The following is a 25,679-nucleotide window of genomic DNA, read 5'->3' as shown; positions in this document are numbered from 1 at the left end:
CAAATATATCTGCCTTTGAAAGACATTGGTTATTTAGTGGCCCTGAAGCTCTCGAGTAACTTGCCTCTCTTTACTTTAGACACTAAACACTAGCCTCAAAACATATTTTTATAGTTTGGTATTTGACACTATATGAGAACTGCTTCAGTGTGTGTATTCTCTGTCCTGCATGTTTGAAAAACACTTGATGTTTAAAAAAACAGTGCTTCATAAATAAGCTTTGACTCAAATATGTTGTAATTTATAGTTTATTTCAGTTTTGCAGTGGAAATTATTATTATTATTATATTATTTATTTTAGCTCAGTTAGTTTTTCTAAGCATGATAATGTTTTAATGTAGCTTTATTTTCCCCCCTTTTACACCCCCTTTGAGCTAATAAAAGATGAAAGTAAGTGTGATAGTAACTGAGAATGGTTTGTGTCCAGATGAGGGCAGCACTGACTCACCATCCCAGAGGAAATGTCCTTAGCAAAACTCACTCTCTGCTTCCACGGATAGTCACTGTCCTGCAGACATCAGACACATTCAGAGCCTTCAAGTGCAGTACTGATGCTCAACATGACACGTGCTCCACATTATCACCTCACACACACACACACACACACACACCATATTCTTGATGATGTCTCTCAGCGTTCCTCCTTTGATGTACTCGGCGATGAAGTTGAGCCGCTTGTCTTTGTAGAGGACGCCGATGAACTTCAGAACGTTAGGATGATCCAAACATCTCATGACCTTCACCTGAACACAGAGCAGTAATCACAAACAGAGCTATAACAGAGCGGGAACTAAACCTGCTCAGATCACACACACACACAGACACAGACACACACGCACACACACACGCAGACACACACGCAGACACACACGCGCAGACACACACGCAGACACACACGCGCAGACACACACGCAGACACACACACACACACACACACACACACACACACACACACAGACACACACACACACACACACAGACACACACACACACACACAGACACACACACAGACACACACACAGACACACACACACACACGCAGACACACACACACACACACACACACACAGACACACACACACACACACACACACACACACACACACTCACACACACACGTGGTAGTTGTAGTAAAGTTCACTGTTTGGTCTCACTGTGTTGATGATATGCTGATATTTGACCCCGGAGCACAGAAGCAGTCATTATTTGTAGAAATAGACAACAATACATTATATGTTGATCAAAAGTATACATTGTTCTTTATGCCAAAAATCTTTGGATATTTAGTGAAGATGTTTTGTACATTTCCTTCAGTAAAAATAGCACACCTTCATTTAGATCATTTAAAAGGTGAATTTCTGAATATAATTTTTTTTTGCACCCTCAGATTCCAGATTTTCAAATAGTTCATACTCAGTCCCCTACTCTCTTCATCTTTTGATCTCCATCTCTTTCAGATGTATGAATTCATTTAAAAAAGAAAGATGTTTATGACTGATTTTGTGCTTCCAGGTGAAGAACACTAATGTTGTGAAACAAAGTTTTTTTCCTTTGGTTAATGTAACAGCCGTGTTCTTCTTTCTCCTCCAGTGTGTGTGTGTGTGTGTGTGTGTGTGTGTGTGTGTGTGTGTGTGTGTGTGTGTGTGTGTGTGTGTGTGTGTCGTCACCTCTTTGAGGAAGGTCCTCTGCGTTTCCTCGTCGAATCGAATGAGTTCCTTCATCACCATCACCTCTCCTGTCTCTCTGTGTGTCACCTGACAATCAAACACACACACACACACACACACACACACACACACACTCATCATCAGTCAGCGCCTGTGATTGTGTGTATTTCCGCTGTGGCAGGTAACACAGTCACTTGAATTATTTGCAGTAATAAAACTCAGCATGTAGATTTCTTAAAGGGGCAAGTGAAAGAAGAGAATATTATTTACTATTAATCTGATTAAAAAATCTAACAGAACCGAAATTACGCTGAAAATGTTTCTGATTTTATTACATTCTTTGCATGTTATCAGTGATTTAGGATAACGAGTAACGTCAATGAAGCTCTGCACATTTAATATAAAGATAAGAGTTCAAATAAGTAGTTAATAAACATTTCAGTTCAGCATCTGAATCTGAACAAAACTGGAAGGATACACTGATACTGTGTGTTTTTAGTTGATGAAAATAGACACATAACACACACAGCAGTGGTTTCTTCATGAATCGTTTGAAGGATTCAATGACTCAATAATTAAAAGAGTCACTTACTGGCCGTTTATCTTTTTTCCAACATTTCATATAAGTTATACAGTATGTATAATAAAACACTGAACTTACAACATTATGCCGTTATTAGCTTGCATGCTTTCATATGACTGGAAACATTATAGTATTATATTAAGTGACTTTATTAATACAATGTAAGAAGTTGTTATGAAAGATTATTCATGCATGTAATACGGTTAGGGAAAATGTATATAAAATGTAATTTCCCAAGCTCACAGTGTATACCGTTCAGGGCTTCCAGTATCTCGCTGAATCATTCTGTTCACTTCATTCATGTTACTTTTGTACAAAAATTATATTGTAAATTACTATGTGTCCAATCAGGTGCTAAAAAAGTCCACACACAGGAAACACGTCATGCCAGCGGAGAGGTGTTCAAATGCAAAGACCGCGTGTTGGTAAAAGACAGGTGTGTGCTACAGAAAACACTGCCTTCTCTTCTTTTAGGCGGTTATTAGATGATTTATTAGATGACTGGGTCGTGAGAGTTTCCAGCACATGATCACATCTGTGCAGTAAATGACATAATTAATGCAAGATAACAGCAGCCATATCTGGTGCATTTTGCCTTGACTCTTCTTCAGTGTTTGGCACAGAGTGTGTGTGTGTGTGTAGTGAGGACAGATGTGTGTTACCTTTATGGCCTGTCCGAAGCAGCCCTTGCCCAGCACCTCTCCGTGGATCAGGTCGGAGGCTCTGAAGATTCGGTGCGTGCGGTTGGACACGACCCTCAGCGACTCGGAGCGGCCGATGTCTTTCCTCAGAGACAGCGGGGACGGAGTGTTACTGGAGCATGGGGATTTATCGATGCTGTAGCTGCGCCTGCGCAAACACACATCCACTGGGTCAAAATCAGCCTCAGATAACTCGAGGAGCGTAACATGACGACTACACGGACCAAACACACAGACGGGGAGCCGCTGATCCAGATAAGAGAGATACGTATCTGTCACAATGTGCTTCTACAGGAGAAGGAGTCTAGCAGAAGTTAACACGCCAGCAGATGCTTATTAAAACACTAACAATCGGTTCCAGGCAGACTGTGAGGGACTTTACTGACGTGATGATCCGCGAGCGCAGGTTGTTGATGTCCTGGCTGGGCGGCCGTGTGATGGGCGTGATGGGACTGGGCTCCTCAGACGGCGGCGTGGGTCCGTCCACCTGGTCCCCCGAGGGCCCGTGATCATGAGGGTCATGTTCAATGGTCAGCTGCAGAAGACGACTGGTCTCCTGAATCAGCAGATCAATCTGACACACACAAGGCTCGAGTCAAACACACGTCAAGGCCAGAATAAAACCTTCCCACAGGAGAGAACCGTCTGAATCACCTCGTCCAGAGGAACGTTCTGGATCGGGGTTCCATTGATCTCCAGGATCCGGTCGCCAACATGAATAGAGTTCTTGACGTCTGGACTGATGCACTCTGGGTCCACCCTGAACACATGAAGGAACACGTGGTTTCTTTATTTACCCACCAGCTTTCTGAATTTGAGTACGTGTTGTCATTAAATTAATGATCAGCAGAGAGAGAGAGACAACCAACCAATCACAGACTGTCATATCTAGCAACGGGGTCAGCCCCGCCTTAGTTACCTAATAGTTACCTTCAGATCAGGATTCTCATGCTCTGTCTGTCTGTCTGTCTGTCTGTCTGTCTGTCTGTGTGTGTGTGTGTGTGTGTGTGTGTGTGTGTTCTCACACTCACTCTGAGACTCTGACGGTGTGTGTGTGTTCGGGGCTGAAGCCGTTGGGACTGGGGCCCTGATCGATGGACACGGAGAAGCCTCGTTTCCCGTCGGTGGAGGCAGGAATGGACACGAGCGTGACGGTGTGAGGGATCCTGGAGCAGGGCGAGTCGGGCAGAGTGACCGGGGTCACGATCGTCTGATAATAGCAGTGTCCACTAGAGGGAGACACAGCCGGTCAGTACCATCACACACACACACACACACACACACACACACACACAAGAGGAGACTTGATGGTGTCATGGATTTCTGATGATCTGGTGACATTATACTTTTACTTAATAACATTAGCAAACATCTACGAGTAATGCTTAATGCTGTTCTGGTTCAAATCATGTTCATTCGTCATGCAGGACTACCAGCTGAATCAAATGATCAAACACTTCAACCTCACTACAGTAACTCATACTATTTGTTGTTGATGTTGCTGTTATTCAGAATGTTTTATAGAATTGGCAAAAAACCCCTCTTCAGATAATGTTTCCTGAGCAGCACATTGACAAATACAGCAGATACTTCTCCACAGGAAGGTTTATGAAGTCATCCTCTGGGAAACATTGGTGATGAAGATGAACGGCTCCACTACATTACCCCTATCAGCACATACTAACAACCGTCTCCACTCACCAGTACAGTTTGGATCGCTCCACCAGAGCATACGTGTCTCCATCACCGATGAACGCTCGGCAGCTCAGGCAGGTGAAGCATTCTGGGTGATATTTCTGTTCTCCAGCGACCTGCAGCACACGGACACGGAGACATCACTCATCAACACCACCGCTGACATCCAAAACAAATCAAAGACAAATCTATCGTTTTATTGACACATTTAATATAAATGCATTCATACGTTCAACAGCCGTTTAGAAGTCTCTTCATGTTCAATACACTGAACTCTCATTTGCATTGATTTCCATGTAAAAAGAAGAGAGTCCAGCCTCAAACCATCTGAAGATGATCTAATGACGGTCCAGTTGATCTACACTGATGTTCTGGAGGAACGGTAGAAGATCAGAACCATCCATGTTTTCATACAATGACCCCAAAATGTTCTATTAAATAATAAGAATATTATATTGCCTGTACTTTCTTTTAATGCATCAATTCCTTATAATAACACTACTAACTTATTGCTCTTTTAATTAATTATTAATTAATTATTTTGATCATGTCATTACTCAACCATATTGTAAGACCATCTATTGGCTAAGGCTTCTTATGAAACAGTCTGTTGTTGTTGTTGTTGTTGTTGTTGTTTTTAAAATGTGATCTTAGATGCATAATAGTTTAACAATTAAGTTTGTGTATTTCTCTGAATCAAAAGAGAGGGCTTGAAGCCTAGTTTAAGTGTGAATGACGGGGAAAATGTGACGTGACTGATTGCCCACCGCTTCCTTATTTCTGTAGCTGCTTCACAGGTTCTCAACCAACACGGAAAACACACACACATACAACCACACACACACACACGCACACACACACACACACACACACACACACACACACACACACACACACACACACACAACCACAAGCCCACCGTTTCCCACACAACTACACAATCTCATCTAGACTCATCTCGACCGTCTTTATCTGGAAAGTCAAGGCATGTTTTATATATAGCACGGGGCCGGCCCAAGCCTTTATGGGGCCCCTCAGGGACTGATTATTCTTAAAGCTTGTTTTTTCACACAAAGTGTCATCACTTGTGTTTGTTGCTTACATCATACTATTGTTTGCCAGGTTTTTACTCTTTTTACTCTTCTGTAATTTTTTTTTTATTGTAATGGTTACAAACTTATAACATTCAAAGCCTTAACGTATTAAATGGTATAATTAATGAGGTGTACTGGAAAGTAGCCAAAAAATCAGCAGACTATTTACAGAGCATAAATATTAATCAAAGTTGTAATTTTATTACAGGTTATATGATTTTATAATAAACAGAAGAGAGCATCTAAAACAACAACTCTCGATCTATATCTAGATAACTGAGGCATAATGATATTGTAATATAATATCTAGGCTAGACTAAAGTTAATAATGTTCAGCTGTTATCAATTTATGAAACAGAAGCTTATTTTTATTACAAAATTATATACCCAGGATTTTTACACAGAAGCCAAAAACTTTAATCAAGTAAAATATGATATTACATTCTAATGTCTATTTGCTGTTCAAACATGAACTTCACTAAAACAAAAACATATCTGACCTAGGCTTTACTAAACAAGTGAGGGCCTTTCCCCAAAGAGACTATGGTCACAAGTTCTGTCGCTATTAATAGAGTTCAATAGAAATAAGAAGAATGACCAGAGTTAGTTAATGATGCCCCAGAAACACGATCGGTTTAACCCTTTGGCTGAACCAGAGAGAAAAGACGTGGAACGGTGTGGAAATAATACAATTACATGTACAGATTATTCAATTTAATATTGCTCTTTCATATAATCACATACTATATCATGAATTAAATAACTAAATTAAATAAAATGTCATTTCATGTAAGCTACTCTTGGGGTAGTGGCACAGAATGCCAGAATCCCTCAGAGATTGATTTTTAGTTGTTTGAGAGTAAAGGCATGCGTTCACCTTCACACCTTCATCTCTATTTCCAAACGTAATCGTTTCAGGAGCAGGACTCATGTCATGGACGTCCACTTAGACTTACGTAATAACCTCTCCCTTCTAAGTAGGACCTGAAGCATCTGAGCGCCATCCCAGAAAGCCTGATCCAATCTCTCTGAAAGTCTGTCACTGACAGTAAGGTCCAGCAGACCCAGCAGTCTTTAACCAGAAGCCGATATCTTTTATTATCTTTGCTGTGATGCGCTCGGAAATCAGTTTGAAAAGGTATTCATCTGAGTTTAAAAGGGTTTCAATAATCCTGCTTATAAAAGGAAGATTTGATATTAGTCTGTAGTTACTCAATATGGTTTTTCAGAAGGGGCCTCAGAAACAGTTTAAAAAAAAAAGAAGAAATATTTTTATTCTATTCCTTTGTATTTTTTGTCTGTATGTTTTCTTTTTATTTATTACACAATTAACAAAAAGAAAAAAAAGATGCTCTAGCACTAGCTTGCTCTTTCCTTTTTATATTCTTTATATTTTATTTACAATCTGTTTTCTCTTTATTTACAATATAAATAAAAACAGAAAGGTCTAGGTGCACTGTGTTAACTGAGACCTCTTGTAACACGTTGCTCTCTTCTGTTCTTCTCATTAGTAAGTCCCTTGAGATAGAAGCGCCTGCTAAATGACTGTAAGCGTAGAGTCCCTCATTAACATCCAAACAAGACTTAAACATCAACAGCCTGACACTGACGCTCCATGTAGTCATACACAACATTTTCTAAAAACCCATCAAACCTCCCCCACGTTGTTATTGTGAAAGCAGCACAGATCAGTTTCATCATAAGATCTTCTGTCCTGTCACCGATGGAGGATTCTCTTTAGGACAGAAGAAAATACATCTCCAAACAAACAGCATGTGAATCAATCACTCGTATTATAAATGATCTTTCTGGGACTGATAACGTTATACGCATGCTCTGGCTTTTATTAAACAAAAATAGAGCTGTGGTTAAGCTGTACTAACAAACAGGTTGACTCATCCTTTCTGTTACTGTATGCTTGTTAACAACTGGGCTGAAACGACAAACGTGGGAAGAGTGATTTCAAAAGTGATATTTAAAATGAGAAAGACTGGAATTCACCACCTTAAGGTCACGCTCACTTCCCCTTGGCATCTTTTCAGTGACACACGGCTTCGTTAATGACGTCACAAGGTGAAAGCATCTGCTGTCTGGGAGGAACGTTCTCCTGCTGATGTTCTGCAGCACACACTTCCATCGCAGCAGACCGTGTGTGACTGATATGAATGACAAGAAAGGCGTGCAGTCTGATAGATCTGCTCTGAAAGCTGCTCCTGACCTCAGACACAACACACCATTAAACTCACTGCACCTCCTTCACATTCAACCATTTATCAGGCGCTTATCCAATGAGACTAACAGCTGATGAAAAAGCACTGAACCTGTTAAACCTACTGTATGTTAAGTAGCATGCCGTTAAATACAGCGTCTGCCCTGCACAGTATTATGATATAAACAGCACAGTTTCTGTTCCTGCCAGATTTCAAGAGTATTAAAATACGAGTTTAATGCAAGCAGCTGAATTCGTGCTAATGTCAAGGGTTTGCTGTTTAGCTGGTGTTTTTTGAGTCTGTGTTAAATGAATGAATGTCTGTCTGGTGACACACAAACACAGTGACCCGGTTAACTAGTCAAGGGTGTGATCCAAGGATGAAGCTCTCAAACTGATCCACTGCTCTGTCTAAAAAATAAACCGATATCATTACGAATCAGAAGATTTGATGAATGCTCTTTTTAGGTTATGAATTTCCCATTTCGTAGGATTTCAGAAGACACAGAACCGATCCGAGTGGGACCAGATGAATTAACCAGGTTAGCATCTAGCTTCAAGTCTAACGAATCAAGGTGAAATCAATTCAAGAGGGAGAACTATAAAAGCCAATTATTGAGCGGCATCTCATCCAAACACACGCCTGAATGTCATGATGTTTGTTAAATCCTCAGCATGAATGATCCTTCTACATCAGCAGTGAAAGACATCGTGTGTGAGCTCCCGCCGGCTTACCTTCTTCTCTCTCTTCCAGAGTCTCAGACAGCAGAAGCCCCAGTAAAACACATCTCCGACCATGACCACCAGCCACAGATCATTCTAGAGAATACAGCACAAAAACACCAGACCGCCGGAGCGATGGAGCTCGAGGCACGCGGCCAGAGCTGAGCTCATCCCAGAAAGCACTGTGTCACTCCCTCTGTCTCTCTCTGAGCGGGTGACTTCATCACTTCCTCCGACACACACACACACACACACACACACACACACACACCTCCCCCACTCGACCCAGCCCTGTAGTGCCTTCATCAAAACACCGAGCGTTTCGCAAAGACTTGATGTCAGAGAGCTGGTAAAACAGGCCGGCTCGACTGATAGAGTTGTGTGATGAGAAAAAAACCCGCAGTCTGAAATATCAGCCAATCAGACCAGACTCAGCATGTGTGTGTGTGTGTGTGTGTGTGCTACACACTTCAGAAGGTGGCTGCGACACACAGACACTGTATTTCACACACCTTCATTCTGTAGAATATTACAGGAATGTTGTAAAGTTACCAGGAATCAAGAGATTACCATCCACTGGAGGAACCAGGAAACACACTGCTAACAGAACAACACACACATTGTGTTTCACTACAGATGACTGAAGTTAGTCACGGCTGTCAGACAAGCAGGAGGGTCCGTGTCAGCTGTGGAGGGGATTCTGGGTAAATAAAAGCAGATCTGGACCTACATCAGAAGCTGAGAGCAGCAGGAAAGGCTGATGGGATAGAGCTTTGAATGACCTTGAGAAGAGCCCCGCTGGTGTGGGATGTGAAGGGAGTGAGAGTGATTTCATCTCAGTGTACTCACACAGACACACACTTTCACCCAGGAGTCTGTCGTGTGAAGCTTTTAACCCAGACCAGTCTCCTAAGTGAATGATCTGAAACTCTATTAACGGTCACTCAAACAACATGAGAGTCTGGACTAATGCTCGGTCTGACGTTAGCGTGAAATGCTAACAATAACGATGCCATATTGTTGTAGGCAGAGACGCATACAAAACAAGAGTCAGTTGAATTTGTCACTTTGTAATTAGATTAACTTTTCCCATCAGCATATTCAGAATTGAATTAAATGCATTAATAAATAAACTCTTTGACCATTTTTTTTTCTGATCTAGCTGCAATGCAATTGTTCTTGATGTGAAGGGGCTTTGAATCTGATCAATGTTTTCTATAAAGGCACCATGATGTTGTTGCCCAATGTTTCTTGAGCATTAAAAATAACTCCATGAGACCATGGGAAGTAGTGTCTGGAGCGTTAGCTCCTGCTAGCCTTTGGTTTGGTGATTTACTGACAATACACCAATTCAAGAACACGCAAGGATATGTCTGGATTCGGATCATGTGTTCTTCTAGTGTGTGGAAGCAATCCTCTCCCTTCTACCCTTCTCTCTGTTCTCTGCGGTGTCTCTAGCATCAACATCTGCTGCCATTTTGAACTCAAAATAGTTTAAACAAGCTTTTTTAGGGTGTTGACACGTGCAAATCACTAGTAAATCTCGTTATTTGATTCATTTTAATACTCTCCTCTCATCAATTTTGTGTCAGAAAAAGGAGATTCCTCCAAATAATACAATAATGTCAAATGCAAAATTAATAACTCTTCATTGTGTGTCTTTGGTAAATCCTGACGGTGCAAACTTTTAGTAAATCTGCCTTAAAAAAGTAGTTTTTTTCTAAATATATCAGTACGATTGCACACGTGATCCAGTCCAAAAAATGCATGTTAGACAAAAGTTAAGTGCTCTTTTTCGTCAACAAAAATAGCTCCAAACGAAGCCACAGCAGAACTGTTTTGAATCTCTAGACAGCTCAACAGAGTTTCTACACTGAGCGGATGAGCCGTGTGAATGAATCTGTTGAATGAATCTGACTCGTTCAGGGATCGGTCACCAGAGATCAGTTCAGTGCCAGGAATTAAAGCTAAAGTGTTGAAAACAATCACGTAAATAAAGGCTGTTTAAATGTTACTTGATCATTCCCAATCATTTTAATACGTGAAGGTTTTCATAACTTGAGCCGCTTAAAATAACTGATCAGCGAAGTGCTGCGTTTCATATATCTGTGTTTATCTCATATCTTTAATGTTTCGGTTTCTCCTTCTGAATGATGGATATATTCTACTGATAGCTGCTGATTCAGACCTTTAACTCTATTCGGTGTATTCTGTGTATTCGAGCACAGCTGCTTTGTACAACACCGCCATCAAGCTCAGCTAAAGAAGTGGAAGTAAGACAATAGCCCTCTCCTTCTGGGGATGATATATTTCATTTTTCACAGTCCAGTATTGACCGTTCTGCCACAGAGACATGTAAAATAGCCTTCTTCTTTCTAAAAAAGTGAAGCGTGCCCGTCTATATTTTTTTATCTAAGCATCACAACTGCTAAAAGCTGGTGTTTGTGGCTTCTTCTCTTTTTTGCAGCTCGCTGATGAAGATGTCCATCAATCACACACAGGAAGAGCACGCTGAGCCATCTTTAATTCACTTACGCCGAGCTCAGGAGGTCGATTCCCGAGGCGGTCTGTGGGTCACTAAATCAGTCGCCGGGCGAGCGATGCAGACGTTTATGTACAAAAACACAGACCGCAGCCTCTGCCATCTGCTTCATAGTTCTGTTAGGAGCAGGCTGACGGTTTGAGCGAAACCAAACTAGTTAGACTTTGGTTTTCTCCGGTGTGTTCACAGAGTTTCCCGTCAGTCCTGTCCGCCGCAGCGGTGCTGGCCTGTGGCCCGAGAGCAGTGCATTCAGCTTTAACCTCCTTAAACGTGTGGCAGACATCGATGCTGTCCTCTCTCGTGAAGAGCGCCTCTGCTTACAGAACGCTTTGCATTCACTTTCTGTGCTTATCATATGTGCATGTTCAAAACATAAAGAAAGAAAGAAAAACAAGTGTAACTTTTGTGTAACTTTCCGTCTCTAAAACAAGTTTGGATCACCTTCGATCAACACCAAGATAAAACTGAAGTAACTAAAAGTAGGTCAAGGTTCAGTCTGCTTGAGCGCTTTCTGGAGAATAAATGATATGAATCTGTCGCTATCAGCCTTAGCAGGAAACCACGGGCATCTTATTTCATATTTGCAGGAAATATAGTAACGTTCATACTCAGAGCAGGTTTGAACTCATACAAAATCGCTAACTATTTAAGGAATACTGCTCTGCAAAAAAAAAGACAGGTTTAGTTTCGGTGGTTTTTAGTAGTAGTGGTAGTATGGAAGTAGGAAGGAAAACACATGACTTTGGACCAGAAAAAATATTGTTAAAAATCAAATCAAATATTTTTACATTTACGTTTAAAACACTTGACCATGAGAACCTAACTGCAACATATGTGGAACGTTTAGATAATATTGTCAAATGATATGATTTGAGCGTGTAAAGGAAAGTTTGAAAACATAATGAAAACGCAAACGTGAACAGAGCAGATGACGCCTTGCTTTAAGAAACAGATATACTCTTCCAAGACTGGATGCAAAAAAAAGAGTTCATATTTGAGGATTCAGGCACAATGAAGGAATTCAAAGAGTCCTAAATGATTCAAATGATTCTTGTCAAATAAACAGCTCTGGCTCTTGTAGAAACACTAAATAATACAGCCAGCAGTGAATGCAGTAAAAGAAGAGAGCACACAGACGTCTGAATTATAGATAGCAGCTCTTTCATGAAGGCACACAGGAGTGCTGTTGATTCGTGAATGGAGAACCGGCGGAGACCGGGGTAACCGGAGCGTCTGTGAGGAACCTCAGGACGGACGGACAGAGATTGAGTTTCTCACCATGATGAGTCCGGTGGTGATGGGCTCCGAGCAGCCGTGACACAGCTCCCCGAACTTAGCCCAGTAGTCCTTCTTACAGAAGAGCCGGCTGTCCTTCTCATAGTACCAGTGAGAGAGAGACGCCCTGCACTCACAGCACCTGAGGAACCAGAGCAGAGCGAAGATCAGAACATTCACTCGTCTTCAGAAGAGCTGGTAGAGCAAGCACAATAAATACAGATCACTTTGCTTGTTTCAAGTAAAAACGCACTTCATTTTGACTTAAACAAGACTATCATTTTTACTTGTCTACAAAATCCTTCTCGGTTTAAGGTTTTTAAGATATTTTGGCTGGAAACTAGACAAAAAAAACATCTATGCTTGCAGTGAAGGGTCCTTCTTTATTCCTGACCGCTGCATGTTTTAGTACTTCTTTAAACACCTCGTCATGTTGGGGTCAACGTGCGTCGTAATATTACACACTTGGGGCCAGTTTTTCAAAACAGCGCTGATGGATGAGGAAAGAGTTTGAAGAGTTTTAACTGAGCCGGGCTGACAGTTCAGAAGTGTTCAGATAATCAGCTCTTCTCAGATAAATGAACGTGTCGATGCTCTCGGCACTTCTCCAAGCAACAAATTACAGCCATTTCAAGAGGAAAACAGTTTAAGACATGCTTTTGGACATGAAATAATCTCGCTGTGTGATTTATTTCCATACTTGAACAGTCTGTGTCTGAAAGGGAAACTCCTAGAAGTGCCTTATAATTCTTGCCTGTGCTTCTTTAGTGAAAGCCTGACAGTGCTGTTTTAACACAAAAATATGGTTTTCAGTTGGAGTTTAAATCTATGATGAAGCTTAATGTATTGCTGCCTATTTTTGGCAGAGTGGTTTAATGAGTATGAATTCTAGGAAGCAACATATCAGACCATGCAGGCCAACAATCTCCAAACAGAAATCACCATCCAATGAAATGCTGAGGTTTGTTTATGTGGTAAGAGAGGCTGTGAATACAGATATGATACACAACAGTGTCACATTAACAAGATTCAAGATAAAGAATGGTTTCTACTGTTGATGACTTTATTAATGACCTTAACTGTCATTTTGCGAATCTAATTAATCTGTTATTTTTAACTGTTTAACTGTTACTGATGGATCCACAAATATCTGTTTAATACTCAAACAATGAATACACTGAGAAACCTAGACACACCAGCATCACCATCCATCGAGTGTGTGTGTGTGTGTGTGTGTGTGATAACGCTGACGCCTCACTATCCTCTGTGTGTGTGTGTGTGTGTGTGTGTGTGTGTGTGTGTGACGATTGATCTGATGAGAGCCTGAGGGAGTCCAGTTCATTAATGACCATCTGCCGCTCCATGACCCCCTTCCTGACCGCACTCTTACAAAAGTAGTATTAGAGAGTGTTTCATCATGATCATAAACCATCTGATCAGTCAAGTGGAGACTTTACCTTCTCAGAGGACCTGAGTGAGAACACGGCAAGAAACGTTATTCTCAACACTGATCTACAATGCAAGTGTGTTAGTGTAACAGTATTCAGTATTTAGTATTTGCTGTACTCTAACCCTACAGACAGACCAATCAACGAGAACACACGAGAAACCGCTGGAAACTCTGTACTGCTGACACTGACCTCCCTAAAACTAATCACTTGTCGTATTCCTGATTTCTCAAGACACTTCTGAATGAATGCGTGTAAAGGCGAATGCATTCGAGCTCATATTTAGCCTTTTTTATCATCAGCGTAGACCTAAAGCGTCACTGTATTCATGGGCGACGAGGAAACGCATTCGTCCTGAAAACAATGGCTGTATAGACCGGTGAGCAACCAGGTTAAATGCTTTAGGAAACTAATTCCTGATCACCGGGCGAGAGCTGATATGGTCTCACTGAATGCAAATAAAGCTGATTATTTTTAGAAAGAAGGAAGAACTGCAGCGTTTCTATTGTACTGATGTGGGGATGTTGGTGTGTGCCGTAATACTCTCTGCGTGATTATAACTCTATATAACAGCAGATGAAGTGCTGATACTATCAGCGAGAGTTTCCTTCACCGAGCCACAGACCTGTGCTTGTTCAATACAACACACATGAAGCACTCAGACAGATGAGAACAGGAAGGCGTTTGGATGCTGGCCGGTCCCCAGGGCTCTGTTATCAGTCCTAATGATGAAAGCAGAGATGGAGCGGATGCTGTGAATCGTCTCAGATCTCTCATCAGAGCGGCCGAGATCCCTTCTCCTTCATCTTCTGATCCACACCACATCAGACCCATCCCAGAGGACCTCCATCCAACATTCATTCATCAACTATCAGCTCGCCTTTGAATAGAAATTTGTTACTGGATGAATATATTTACAGCACAATGACTGATATCTCTGGTTATTACCGAGCTCTTCTCCACAGCAGAAACATCTGAGAAGTGAGAGACAGAAACATCTGCATTTTCCAGTTGCTTCTCAGATTAAAAAGTCTGAGGACGGGACAGTACCTCGGTAACTGATCCACGTGGATATGATACACAACAGTTTTATTGTGAAACATATCTGTATTCACAGCCTCTCATGCTGATCCTGACTGTGTGTGTGTGTGTGTGTACGTGTGCGTGCGTGTGTGTGTGTGTGCGTGTGTGTGTCTGTGTGTGCGTGTGTGTGCGTGTGAGTGTGTGTGCGTGTGTGTGCGTGTGAGTGTCTGTGTGTGTGAGTGAGTGTGTGTGTGTGTGTGTGTGTGTGTGTGTGTGTGTGTGTGTGTGTGTGTGTGTGTGTGTGTGTGTGCGTGTGTGTCTGTGTGTGTGTCTGTGTCTGTGAGTGTGTGTGTGTGTGTGTGTGTGTGTGTGTGTGTGTGTGTGTGTGTGTGTGTGTGTGTGTGTGTGTGTGCGTGCGTGTGTGTGTCTGTGTGTGCGCGTGTGTGTGTGTGTGTGTGTGTGAGCCTGCTCTACAGATCACATCTTCAGAACATTGGTATTAGAAAGAAAGTGTGACTCAATACTGCGAGTCATTTCTCAGAAATCACACACATCCTATAAAAACACTGGCTTTGAAGATAAAACTATGGATCCAAGTAATTCTGTGTTTATTACATGCTCAGATTAAACAGAAGGATCAGAAAGATGTTTCTCTATTGATGCAGAAAGAAGTGACAATGTAAATAAGATACCAAATTAATTCAAACCAAAACTATAATAAATATTCTTGACGTGATACAGTTACATAAACATAGTTTTATTATTTTCCATTTATATGTTGGAATGCTATTGCTGAAAATAGTATTGTGTGATGAATCATATCTGAGTCATGCTGCTGGATGCTAGTATATGTAAGTTTTATTAATAATATTCTAATTAGTTTAATCAGTTAAGAATATTCTCCTGAGTGAAAGGAACATGAACATGGTGCTAGAGATTGATGCTTTTTTTTACTGAATTTATTACCGGATATAAAAGGCTGAACGAGTCAAAATATAACTCCGGCAGAATGATCTTTAAAAAGCCCGATACTAAGAATTCTGGGACATTCCTTTATAGTCCACCACTCTGCCCTGATGACATCATCGGTGTGGCCTGTGATGTCACGGCGAGGGCGGAGCCTCTGGAGCAGACACACACAAGGCTGGCTCTGCTTCAAATCCAGCATCACAGGGAACAGAGCAGATCACTGTGGAAATGATTGACGGGTATGAACCAGATTCAGATTCTTCTGATCAAGAGAACGTTGAAGCTTGCACCATAAAGCTATACTACAAGAACAGAACATGTCTGACTGTTGTTTTCTCGTGTCTGGTGTCTCTTTGACAGCATTTCGGGGGTGTCTTGTGGGAACGGTTTTGCATGCCAGCACTTTCTTTGTGCTTACTAAGCCCTTCCCAGAATGCACTGCTTAGGTTCTCATTCCGTCAGTCTGGAAGAAGAATGAAAAGCCCTCACAAGTTCAGCCAAGATCTGGATCTGATCCCACAGAAGACAAACGATTCGGAGTCATCCGAGCGATTCTAACCAGCAGAAGAACTCGGCGTGAGACGCATCAGACCCAACCTGACGACCACCGCCAACAAAACTGAGCTTTATATAGAGATTCAGAGCTCTCCTCTCGGGTCTGCTGCACGTGAAACAGTTCAGACATGAGGATGATCACTGGCTGCAGACGTGCTGTAAACAGACGCGCTAACACACACACACACACACACACACACACAACAGCAACTTTTGATAAGTGACTAAAGACAAAAACTAACAGGCTAAAACTGAAGAGCTGTTTAATTGTTGTATGTGCTATATGTATTATTAGTTTATTAGTTAACTAAAATACTTAAATTGTCATCATTAAAAAATGGGTAGGTATTCAATAATTTAAAATCATTTCAATATTATATTATGCACATCATTTTAAAAACAAATCTAAACGATCATATATAAAATGTATTTTTAGCCACAATCTTGATGACGCAATGATTTCAACTTCTTTACTTCTTTACTCATTTAGAAAGACATCACCCTTCATTTAGCAGCTTTCTGTAGCACTGAGGACATGAGAGTCAGGTCACATCTTACTGCATTAATGTGCTTTCACTGAACACATTTATTAACTATAACAAAAAACCCTGCACCCTGTTAAAACATCAAAGTCAATGTAAAAGCATATAAGTATACCTTAAAAAAGGAAAAACTGAAGACTTGAAATAAGTTTGTTACACAAGTGTGAAACTAGTTCTTCAGCGGAGTTAAAAAAACTTTTGCTTTCAACTTTTACATTTATGGCCAAATCACAAAACATTAGACCAAAAATTACATTTCTATGCACATCTGAAATACAACATCAAAAAGTAATGTTTTAAAACGGTTGAGTGCGCGCGCACACACACACACACACACACACACACACACACACACACCTGATGCAGTTTCTTAGATGTGGAGAACACAACAAATTATTTCTGTGTCCAGCTTTTTCATTTTTACTGACACATGTAGGCTTGTTTCAGACCACACACACACACACACACACACACACACACACGCACGCACGCACACACACGCACGCACGCACGCACGCGCACAAACACACATACACACACACACACACACACACACACACACACACACACACACACACACACACACACACACACACACAACCAGTCAACCAGCCTCTGTACTTAATCTATGCATTTTTAAAAAGCAGATTTCAAGTATCTTTCCTTGCATGTTAAAAATTCACTTGTAAAACTATGTCAGTATTTAGTTATTGCTCATAATGTGAAAGTCTCCTCATAAACTCATCAGCCTACGGCAGAACTTCAGCCAAACTCGACTTAAAACTTAAAAACTTAAAGAGCGGTCCTCCGCTGCACGAGAGAAATCAAACGCTGAAGATCTCCGCTCTCTCTGCAGTGCCGTATCAACAACTACACAAGAGTTAATCACACACAACCATCTCTACATTAAACACGGCTTTCTGAAAAAAACAGAAGTGAAACTACAGGCGGCGCACACTCCAACAGAAACACTCGCTAACAGCGACTGAATAAGAGCTCTTCAGAGGAGCGTGTGAAGATCTTACTCGGAGCCTTTGAGACGACGATAGCGGCGGTTCCTGCAGGAGATCATCTGGACCTTCTGCTGCTGCGCTGCTGGACGATCACTCAGGACCCTGCTCATCTCTGCCGCTGCTCTGTGTGTGTGTGAGAGAGAGAGAGAGCACTTCCTGTGACCCCGTGACCCCAGCTCTCTCTCTCCGCCCTTATCTGATGTTTCCTGTCTGACACTCAGTCACTCACTTCATGAGACCGTGCCATGCTTTGCCTTCTGTTTTGTTTCATGTTGTTGTAGTCTGTGTTTTGTATTGTTTTGTTCAGACAGTGTTTTAATAATCTCCTGGTATTAGATGAAGATGTGCCGTGACCTCACAGGTATCTGTATGAACTTTAAGAACATTGAGTTCTGCACCGAATGTGAACACAGATGTGAACAGATTTAAAAGCATCAGACAATTAGAAGGAGAACCTTTACACTGATCTGTGTGATACTTATTTCTTGATTCTGCTTATAGTTTTTGAGAAACGCTTAGAGTTTAGAGATATGTGCAGCATATAACGCTGTAGTGTATCGTCACTGCACGCGCTTTCGGTCCGCGACGCTTCCAGTAACGTGCTTATGTTTTCATGTGAATATATTAAATATTTATCTATAAAACTGTAAAACTGTGATATTGATGATATTGATGTCAGGATCCCTACATATTTTACATTTCTACAGCTTTCTAATAACTACTGATGTTTGATAAGAAAAAAGGCTTTGTTACTTTAAAAGACAAAACAAGAGATATACTGGTGACAAAGTGTGCTGTACTACACCTGAGGTTAGTCTGCTGGGTTACTGAGGGGAACTAACTGCATACTTCCACTAAAATCACCCAAACACTGTTTTAATACAATAACACTCACATAGTATGTAGTATGGGTTAAGAAAACAAAAACCGTTAACTGTATATCTACAATATAAAATCTGTTATTTTATCACGGCTCTGCCACAGAACGATATTTCCTGCAGTACATTCAGTCAAACTCGTCCTACCTTCCTCTGCGATGCCGGAACGCCATCAGACTTGTTCGGTGTGACTGAATCAAACTGATCTTTCTGAACGTGGCTGCTGACGGAGACGTGTGTGAACGACAGCGAGAACCGATCTGAGCTCAAACACAAAGCAGACGCCTGTACTTCCCCAGCCACGACTGACCTGAGATCAGCCTCCGCTCACCTCCGTCTAAACTAACCCTACAGTCCTGAAGCTCTGAATCAAATCTCCTGCTGAATCACATGTGATGAGAAAGAAAGATACCAACAGAAATGGGTCAACGAATAAGTCTAAATTTCATAGCATTTTAAATAAGTAAAAAATGGTGGCAAAGTTTAACAATTTAAAATTAGTAGTATTTGGGGTAAAACCAATTAGTCCTTTAATATGTCATAAACTCATTCTTGTGGTATATTTGCCCGACTGTTACACTGAATGACTTTTCTGTAAATCATGGTAAGAATGTATGATATTCATTTTAAACCCTAAAGTTATTAATTAAACAGGACTCTTCCTAATGTACTGAACAACAACTCAATGCTGTATTACACTCATTCTTTGACTCACAAACTGATAAAGTCCTGCGGTCATTCAGTGCAGTCCATCTGACCAATGAACGAGAGATTCAGGCTTTGAACTCAGATTGATTCACATCAGTTCATCATAAAGACTCAATCTGTCTATAACGGCTTTAGGGTTTCAATCCTGAAGATATTCTCCAGAGCAGAGCTGCTGACTCACTGCACACATTCTGGAGAAACATCTAAACATCTCCGTAAAACGAAGCCCTGACGGACGGACCGGCAGCAATGGGGTCTCTGATTCTCACACAGCTTTCCCAGCAGCGCGGATAGAAACCCATTCTTTTACATGCTGTTTTTAACTACACCAATTACCACAGAGCAGATTTGGACAGAAACCCTTTTGGGAACAAAAACCAGGAAGAGACGGCAGAGAAAAACTCCCTGAAAGTAAGAAAGAAAGCTGAGGAGGAAGCAGGGCTCCAGCCGCTGGCCTGAGTTTGGCAAGAAACACGGTTATGTCATTGAAAACACTGGACGTGTTCTAGCTGAAATGTGTTTCGCCACGTGAGGGTTATTTCTGGAAATAACGAAATGGACTGGACTGGTGTCATCAAAAATGCTTTTATTATCATTATATAGGTTATAAGTGATCTGTTGTTTGGATCCACAGCAGTGAGATGGACGCCCACTTTTTCTTCATTAGCTCGGACCGGTTTCTCATGTGTTTTCGGCCCCTGCTGAGAGTTCGGGAACACAGCATTATGCTTCAGAGCTACTTTCCCATGAAATTACAGCTCCATTTATGTCTTCCAAGGAAAACTGTGTTTCCCCACCCAAGGGACAACTAACAGCCCTGCAAATAAACCAGACCACAAGGCTGTTTCTACAAGCATTCTTCGCTGGCTGTCTCTCACATCTGTCTGGACGGCAGTGGACACTGAGCTCTTCAAGCGTTCACGCTTCTTCAGTCTGCTCTCAGTGACCGCCTTCATCCCTTCCGTGACTTAAACACCACCAGAACTAAACCTCAGAGCAGTTAAACAAAAAACTGAACTGACGTTTAAAGTGAGAACTGAAACAGCAAGGACTAAATCCATTCTTGCGCGCATTTCCTGTGCAGGTAGTTAAACACACCTCATCGAGGTCTGGCCTCTTCTGTCACAGAAGCTCCGCCTCTCTCTGATCACACATCTCAAAACTACAGCTCCGAAAACTCAGCTCTGTCTTTCCCTCGGACCCGATGTCCTTGCCAGATGTCCTCGGTCTCGGCACGGACAGAGCGCTCAATCGTGCCAATTTCCAAACCCAGTGGAAATGCTTCCGCCGATTCAGCAGAACAAGACATACCAGAAAAAACACTGCAGCAGGTTATCGGATGTGTCTCTAGAAACTAAACCGTTTTATTAGTTCATGTTCTCTGTACCTTATACTGCTCAACCAACCACCCCAAATCTGAGGGAAATAATACACTCTCAGGGATGCTGTCTCTAAAATCAGTCAAACAGATATGTCTCTCCAGGACTAAGAAGCATCGTGTTTAGCTGACATGAGCGAGCCGTTGATGAATCTTCTGCTAGCTATGAAACAACATTCATGTCAAACAAATCCCCATCTCTGACATCAACAATCCCTAAAATCACAGGATGACAAAAGTCCAGCAGCATCAGCGTTTTCCCAGGCTATCTTCAATCAGAAGCACGTTTAAAAATGGAATATAATTTCGTTTATTTCATGTGTGTTTCAAATAATCCGCCATCAAAATGATTTTTTGATATCACTCCAGCTGCTGTGAGAAAAGGCTATCGTCCGTCATGTCCATCAGCTTCTTCCTGTTTACAGACGTGACGGAAAGAAGCAGTGACACGCTCGGGTTTCCTGCCAAAACCACTCAGATTAGACTAGTTTATTATAAACTAACCGTTCGGGTAAAGTAAGGCAAAGGTTTTGAACACTGGCTGGTCATGATTGTGGAGCATTTTACATCAAATTTATCATAAAATGGAAAAGTAAAGTTGAATGGCTGTAGTTCATGGTTAAACATTAAAGGGGGAACAGTATTACAGAGACCTCAGTATTGGTGGTGTATAAAAGATGGCATTAAAAACAAATAATAAAATTATACTGTATGTTGTTTGCACATTAATGTGATTTAATTTGATACTATTGCAGTATATTTAAGTATATTTAAAAACTTTAATGTTGGATGGGATTATTATCTTGATTAGTTCCATTATATATATATATATATATATATATATAAATATATATATTGTATCTTTTGTAATTCTATTGTAAAATATATTAAAAGCACATAAGATTTTGGTTATACCCTCAAAAAACCTGGTGCTGAACGAAGTTATTGACCAACATGGACTTTGATATAGGAACAAATCCTGCTTAATAAGGATTGCATTAATAAGGATCAGAACTCAAGAGTACAGACTTATTCGAATTTACTCAACAATATTACACTTTATCAAGTACTCTGATGTGTTTAACTACTGTTTGTTCAGATATTTGTCTTTTGGCCTTTACAATCACTGAAAAAATGAAATCAAGAGAGCCAGTGAAAGAGCAGAGGAAGTAAATTCCCCTAAAATATCCTTTGATGTAATCTGGAAACTCTGGCTCATATGTGCAGGTCTCTCAGCTGACACGGACTGCATGCAGACCACAAGAATCAGCTCTTACATAAAACACAGAGAAACACGGCTCATCAGCTCACATCAGTTACTCCCTTGTGCTCAGAGCTGACTAACGGTTCCCGTCCTATCACAATCACAAACACGGCACCTAAGAGGATCTGGAGCGTTCGGAGGAAGAGAATAAGAACTCATCCCTCCGCTGGATTAGTGACAGACGTGATGGAAAATCACCGGCTCTGCAGATCTGTGCCCTTCAGAGCTACAGGGAAGTTCAGCTTCTGCTTTTGGTTAGAGCTTTGTGACTCAGTGACACGCCACCAAACAAGAGAAGAGATGATGAACTGATCCAGAGCCAGGAGGATTTTATTAGCGTTGTCAAAAGTACATTTACATTTATTTTGCACGCTAAAATGTTGTAAACAGTTATTGGTTGATGAGCGTCTGTTTTTCTCTTTACAGCGTGTTTCTGCTTCAGTCAGATGCGTTTAGGTTAGTTTGTTCGGTGTCACTATAACCTCAACGTGAACACAAATTAAATATGAGATTAATAGCGCAGCATAAGCTGATTTTTGATTAAACTGGAAGTTTTCAGTGAGTCGGTGAGCTTGAACTGAAGCTGATCAGAAATGATATGAGCTTCACTCGTTAGTAAAGCCTTTTTGCTTGCTTTCTGAATATAACCCATTCATAATAAAGTCATATTTTTATTCTGTTATTCTGTATTTAAGTCTTGGCCTGTACGTGCAATAGACCTGCCACTTGTTCTGTGTTATCTGTTTCTTTGCTGTTGTATTATTTTCATACGATCTTTTTAATGCATTTTTTCCTAAATCAAACAATATTTAAAGGAAACACGTTTGAAAGTAGAATGTAATAGCATTAATAATAAATGAATTTGATGTCATATTTATTTTTAAATAGTTAATAAAAAAGCTACAAAATCCAGAATTGTGGGCTGTGGCTGAGCGTTACATTCACATGTTTGCCGCAGACCTCTGAAATCCTGCGCAGATATTGCTTAAAGCCAGTCAATCAGATTGCAGCCAGCGTGACCGTTCCTGTTACATCCACACAGATTAGTCAAATATTAGCATAACTCTTCAACGGTTCGGATCAGCAGCGTTTCAGTGAGCGACTCACACGAGGCTTTGGGATGGGGATCGTGTAAAGATGAGTGGGTTGTGTGTGTGCAGGTTTTTGGCTTTGACGAGCCTCACGACTGTGATTGACACATAAACACAGCAGAACTGTTCTGTCTGTTCACGACCGTTAAACCAGACCAGAGATCATACGCACGCCTTTACCAAACACCTTTACAGTCCCACTTATTCAGAGTCGCACAGTGAGTGTTTTGCTCCACTTCCTCCACACCGCCGTTGAGAAGAATTGCTCAACCTTGCAGGTTTTCCCCAGGCCTCGACACAACACCTGGGATCACGTGACACACAACTCTTCCTGTTATCGCTAGAAGGACCAGATCTTTCTCATGAGCTGCTGAGACTGTCCCCGTCGGCTCACACGAACAGCTGACCAAACAGCAGCCTGATGGATTATTGGGTAAGAAGCAGTTATGCAGCAAAAAAAGCCCCAAAGAAGAGGTGAAGGCAGAAAACAAAGACAAAAGCAGCTCTGTTCAACACTGAGAGCCGCTTATCTGTCCTGTAAAAATCTTACTTCCTCTGCTAGGGCAAGAAATGAGTGGATCAGCGTTTGTTTGGCCCTGAAGAAGTGTGCACACCGGACCTCAGTAACTGAGGGATTTAAGAAAGGTTTAATAAAATGATCACACACTTTTGTGCAACAAAGCTGTGTACAAATGTTTTCACAGAGAAATCCTGACGAGCTGAACGCACACACGCATTAGGCTTCCCGCGAAGCCCACAAAAAGTAATTACTATGAACTTGTTGGAAAAAAACAGCAGGAAGATATTTGAAGTATTTACTAATAAACATCAATCTAACTCCTCATAGACGCATCTTTAGAGAGAAGTCATCTTTATAGATTAAGATTATAAAGAAAAAGGTGGGGTTTTTTTGTTAAGTGGTAATCTGAAGCTTTCTTTAGATATATTTATCATGTTCAAGATATATTTATCTAGAGATATACTATATTTATCATGTTAAGAAATCTCAATCTCAGTGCACTGGACAAGAGCAAGAGTTGATAGCACACGTACATCTAGGAGACCTATTATTTAGGTTGTTTGCTCATCTGCTCCTTTTAGATGTCAAATAGACGTCTATTAGATGTCTTTAAGATGTTTGTGATTTAGAAAGTATGTAAAACTGACAGAAAACTCAGAGCAGCTTTCCAGCGATGGACAGAACTCAAGGAGCGGGAAGGGTTTGTTGGTGATCTTGCTTTGTTTCACACAACATATCTTTTGTTTGAATATGCTTGTGTGTCATCTTCACTGGTTTCTGCGATCGTTGTTGCCATGGTTGCATACATACGTGTGGGAGGAGATATTAAAAGGGGGCGGGGCTGTGCTTGTTTTGGTGCTTTTTAAATATCAACATCGTTTGGTGGAAATCAACGTCAACTAAAAGCTTCATATGAAATCATGAGAACATTTCTGAGAACTTAACATGGGTGTTTTTCATAGATCTTCGAACAGGAAGAAGGAAGTCAAGTGATGTCATCAGTGTGATTTTTATTCAAAAATAAATCAATTTTGTTAAACGCTAACACCAGTGACGCAACTCCACGACCTTTATATATTTTATAATATATTTTTTATTTTTTTTATGTCATTTACATCATATATTTGATGGTTTATGAATGCATTATTATTTAGACTCTGAACTCAGATCAATGTCTCGGTGTAGTTCGTGTAGTGTGAGGTGTAGGTGAGGCTCTTACCTGAAACACAGCGTGTGCCAGTCCGTGTCCAGGGCCTGAAGGTACTGCTCATCATAGATGCGCTGACTGCAGCCCGCACACTCCGGCAACCTGCCACCGGCTGAAACACACACAACACACACTCACGTCCAGCACACACACCTCCTCCACAGGCAAGACTGAGGGGCGTGAGCCAATGCCGGTCGCTTCAAAACGCTTCAATATTAAATGATGAATTTAGCCTGAATAAAGCTTTAACAACAGAACTACACACGAGCAGCAGAGGCACATTGTTTGTACACTTAAGTGTACACTACTGAGTCCTGGACATTTCAATAGAAGTCAGTTAGTGATGATCGGAAGTGCTGCCACCGTGAATGATATAAAAACACTGGAAACCTCGTTTGACTGAACAGTTCATAAATTATTCACACTAATTACATCAACATGAAAATCTATTTTGTTTCTGTTCTTACAAACACAGATCAAGTCAACGTGCCAACAACATCCTCACTGTAAACATGCACGGAGAAACATAACTGATGCGGACGCGGAGGAAACTTAAAGGAGACGTATTATGCCCTTTTTAGAAAAAGTAATAT

The 25,679-nt window shown here is 41.1% G+C and overlaps 1 protein-coding gene across 4 annotated transcripts in view; it reads right to left on the bottom strand.

The window, feature by feature from the left end:
• limk1a (LIM domain kinase 1a) overlaps positions 1-25,679 on the bottom strand; it is a 34,422-nt gene that overhangs the window by 6,045 nt on the left and 2,698 nt on the right. The window contains exons 1-11 of one of the 4 annotated variants that reach the window (XM_043259090.1): positions 19,066-19,106; positions 18,053-18,163; positions 12,494-12,632; positions 4,654-4,763; positions 3,984-4,181; positions 3,607-3,712; positions 3,339-3,526; positions 2,914-3,100; positions 1,669-1,755; positions 612-743; positions 449-508 (exon numbers count right to left, since the gene is read on the bottom strand). In XM_043259090.1, coding sequence (XP_043115025.1) covers positions 449-508; positions 612-743; positions 1,669-1,755; positions 2,914-3,100; positions 3,339-3,526; positions 3,607-3,712; positions 3,984-4,181; positions 4,654-4,763; positions 12,494-12,632; positions 18,053-18,163; positions 19,066-19,091 — 1,344 coding nt within the window. In that variant the 5' untranslated portion in view covers positions 19,092-19,106. Of the gene's footprint in view, positions 1-448; positions 509-611; positions 744-1,668; positions 1,756-2,913; positions 3,101-3,338; positions 3,527-3,606; positions 3,713-3,983; positions 4,182-4,653; positions 4,764-8,685; positions 8,881-12,493; positions 12,633-18,052; positions 18,164-19,065; positions 19,210-25,098; positions 25,199-25,679 lie in introns of those variants that run through there. The other 3 variants (XM_043259089.1, XM_043259091.1, XM_043259093.1) reach the window with 3 other exon arrangements.

This window comes from Puntigrus tetrazona, chromosome 15 (assembly GCF_018831695.1).
Source record: "Puntigrus tetrazona isolate hp1 chromosome 15, ASM1883169v1, whole genome shotgun sequence".
Lineage (NCBI taxonomy): Eukaryota > Metazoa > Chordata > Actinopteri > Cypriniformes > Cyprinidae > Puntigrus > Puntigrus tetrazona.
Note: the sequence above shows the minus strand (reverse complement) of the source record. Positions and strands in the feature narration are given on the sequence as shown.